Raw genomic sequence first — 3,209 nt, 5'->3', positions numbered from 1 at the left:
GCTTTGCTTTCTAGAGTTTAAGGGATGCTGCTTTAAACCATATGTTGTGTGTTTTTAAATGTCCTAAAGTGTCTCTGCAAATGCTCGCTCCCAAGTGCGGGGACTATTTCTGGACCTGTTGCCAAGGCAGTGCCAAGCTGCCGCCTGAGGCTTGCAACCTTATTTCTCTTTGATTTAACTGTCTTATGAATGTAGAAATTGTTCTTGGCCCTGTTTCTGAAGTATGTGGGACTACTGAAGTACAGACAGCGTTGCGTTTCTTGACTTTGGCAAGAGCCAAAGTTGTGCAGCCCCTCGCAGGGTTTGATGAACCACGTCCTGCGGAGCTGCGCTGGGCTCTGAGAGCGCCGAAGGGTTATACTAAGGTTGTCGGGGGTCAAATAGTTGGTCACAGACAGAATCTGTTCCTCTTAAAATGTGGTGTTTTGTTTCCTTTCAGAGAAGCAGAATCATTCAAGGAACAGGGAAATGCATACTATGCCAAGAAAGATTACAACGAAGCGTACAACTATTACACAAAAGCCATAGGTGAGGACACTTTGTGACAGTATTAATCTTTGCTGAATGCCATGTCAAAAAAAACCCCCACCAACCAAACAAAACCCGAGCTGGCTATTGATTTAAGATATACCAGGAGGGTTTCTAACGGCACGCACTGGATGAGAACTTTTTGCCTGCCTTAATTACCCAGTGAGATTTCAGCAGGTCGGTGGGGCGGGTTGGTGCTGGTGTGGGGGGTTGCAGCAGTGCTTTGTTTCTCCTCCATCCAAGAGATTCTCAACGGGAAACCAGTCCAGCTTCCCCTCTAACAGGGGCCAGCCGTGCTGCCACAGGGAACGCCACGAGCTTCTGTTCTCTGCGGGTTTATTCCTGTTTATAGCGTGGGGAGCAGTAGTTTTACGACAGCTGCTTGACCCTCGGTCGCCCTTGTGAGTGGCGCTGACCCCTTCTGAGTGCTCTGACCCCTTTTGCAGATACCTGCCCTAACAACGCCAGCTATTACGGCAACAGAGCTGCCACGCTCATGATGCTGGGGAGGTTCCGAGAGGCGCTGGGAGACGCTCAGCAGTCCGTCAGGTTGGACGACAGCTTTGTGAGGGTACGTGGAAAGCTTCCTGCTTCTTACTAACGCCTTGGTACCCCTGTCTCCACGTGCTGCAGCTCCTGCAACTCGCTCTTACCTCTTCTCAGGGCCACCTACGGGAGGGGAAGTGCCACCTTTCCCTGGGGAATGCCATGGCTGCCAGCCGCTGCTTTCAACGAGTTCTAGAACTGGATCATAAAAATGCCCAGGCACAGCAAGAGGTAAGAGATTCTTAAAATGTCAATATTCCCAGTAGATGGGGCTGTCGGAGGGAATGGGTTGGACTGGTGAGCCTTTTGCTCTGGATTGGCAAGGTGGGATCGCGGTCGTCGTTAGCCACGGCTGTTTGCGTGCTGTGGGGTAATGGGGTAAAAGGAGTCGCTGTTCACGTCTCTGTGTCTCAGTCGGCCTCCGGGTTGCACAGTTACTGCTGGGTGTGAGTGTCTCTTCTCAGCAGAAGAGCAGGAGCTCTTCTTTTGTATCTCGTTCTCAGGGGTGCGTTTTCCTGGGTTACCAGTCAGGTCACTCGATGCAGACTGATGTGAATGCTGACAGAAGTGTTCTGTGATCAGCGCTATCGTTCCGTGGTCTGCGCTGGGTTTTGCTGTGACACGCTGGGGGTTGGCTGCTCAAACGCTGCGTGATGGTGTGTCAGAGCAGGGACTGTCCTGCAGCACTGGCTGTGTTCTCTGTCTTTCAGCTGAAGAATGCCAGTACTGTGCTCGAGTATGAGAAAATAGCTGAAGTGGATTTTGAGAAACGGGATTTCAGAAAGGTAAAACTGACTCGATTGTTTCCTGTGGTGTTATGAACTGATGGATTTTACGCAGCCAGTTCAGCCGCGCGTGTCTCGTCCTGCTGCTGGAGCTGGGCTGTCCTGTGAGCTGTGTGATGGCTGGGACAGTGGCAGAGCTCACACTCTCTTAGCACCGAGTGAATGAAAAGTGAAGAGGGTGACTGGCTCGGGCTGAATATCCTCTATTGCTGTTTGCTTTGCAGCGCGAGTGGAACCGTGAATGAGCTGTTTGATACACGGATTTTGTCAGTGGGAGCATTCAATCACACTTTGCTCCTAAAACGCATATCCAGGGTTCTTCTTTTCCCACTCCTTAATTAAAAAAAAAAAAGCCAGTTTGTCTGCTGATAGTGGTGAGGGAGGAATGCGGATCTGCATGGGGCATTCTCCGTCACTGTTTCCAAATCTTCCTTCCCAAGGGCTGTAACAAGATGCAGCTGGTACTGACCCGATAAAATGAGAAAAGACAGCATGAAATCCGAGAGGCACCAAACACTTCTCCTGCAACTGTTTCTGTTCAGTGGGTGCATGTAGGATCCAAGTGCGGCCCAGAAAGGAGATTGCCCAGCACATGAAGCTCATTGTTTGGGTCACTGACTCGGGCTGAGCTGCAGATTTTGGAAGTGTAAATCCCAGCTTTGTGTCTCCTGGCTGTGAGGAGCAGATGGGCCGTGTAGTCGGTCAGGATTTCGTGCGTGGGAGCTGCCCTGCCCGTGTTGCACATTCTGGGCTTTCACATCTGTCCCTTCTCTTCTGGCTACCTTCCCTAGGGAGCCTTGCATGAAATATGACTTTTGTTTCTGGAGAGCTGCTCTTGCTCCTGGGCCTGGAGCACCGCGCTCCCGCAGCGGGCAGCCATGGTGTCACGGGCCAGGGGAGCAGATGAACTTGGTGGAGCAACGGCCCTGTTCTCGAGCAGATGTCCCCACCAAAGGCAGGGATGGAGAAGACCTATTAGGTCACCCTGCCCCTCGCAGTCCGACCAGTGCAATATCTGTCCCTGCACTGCACTGTTTTGTGTTTTCTCTGGTCCAAACTGTCTCAATCTATTGAATTTCTGTCCTTCCCACGTGTCTTCACAATGCAGGGAACGGGGGCAGAATTGTCTTCCCCAGCTGCTTCTTTGGGGCCTACCATCTCAGAGCAGTTAAAGGAAGGACCTTCTAGAGGCGCCCCTTGTATTTTTGGTTTGGCACCACATAGTGTAGCAGGTGCCGCAGAGCTTTGTGCACAAAGCCCTTTAAAAGACTGGACAGGAATCCCGCGCGTGAGGAAAGTTGTCTGAGGAGATCTGCCTCCAGAGGGAACAGGTGTCTGCACACTTACATT

At 51.5% G+C, this 3,209-nt stretch overlaps 1 protein-coding gene across 1 annotated transcript in view; it reads left to right on the top strand.

Annotated features, from left to right (window-relative positions):
* Nucleotides 1–443: 443 nt before the first annotated feature.
* Nucleotides 444–3,209, top strand: part of DNAJC7 (DnaJ (Hsp40) homolog, subfamily C, member 7) — an 8,640-nt gene continuing 5,874 nt past the window's right edge. Inside the window, exons 1-4 of the mRNA XM_009867622.1 lie at nt 444–528; nt 975–1,099; nt 1,192–1,305; nt 1,785–1,859. Of these exons, the coding sequence (XP_009865924.1) occupies nt 1,025–1,099; nt 1,192–1,305; nt 1,785–1,859 (264 nt within the window). The 5' untranslated portion in view covers nt 444–528; nt 975–1,024. The remainder of the gene's footprint in view (nt 529–974; nt 1,100–1,191; nt 1,306–1,784; nt 1,860–3,209) is intronic.

The sequence above is a fragment of the Apaloderma vittatum genome, unplaced genomic scaffold (genome assembly GCF_000703405.1).
Source record: "Apaloderma vittatum isolate BGI_N311 unplaced genomic scaffold, ASM70340v1 scaffold24994, whole genome shotgun sequence".
Lineage (NCBI taxonomy): Eukaryota > Metazoa > Chordata > Aves > Trogoniformes > Trogonidae > Apaloderma > Apaloderma vittatum.
This window is presented reverse-complemented; position numbering and strand designations above follow the sequence as displayed.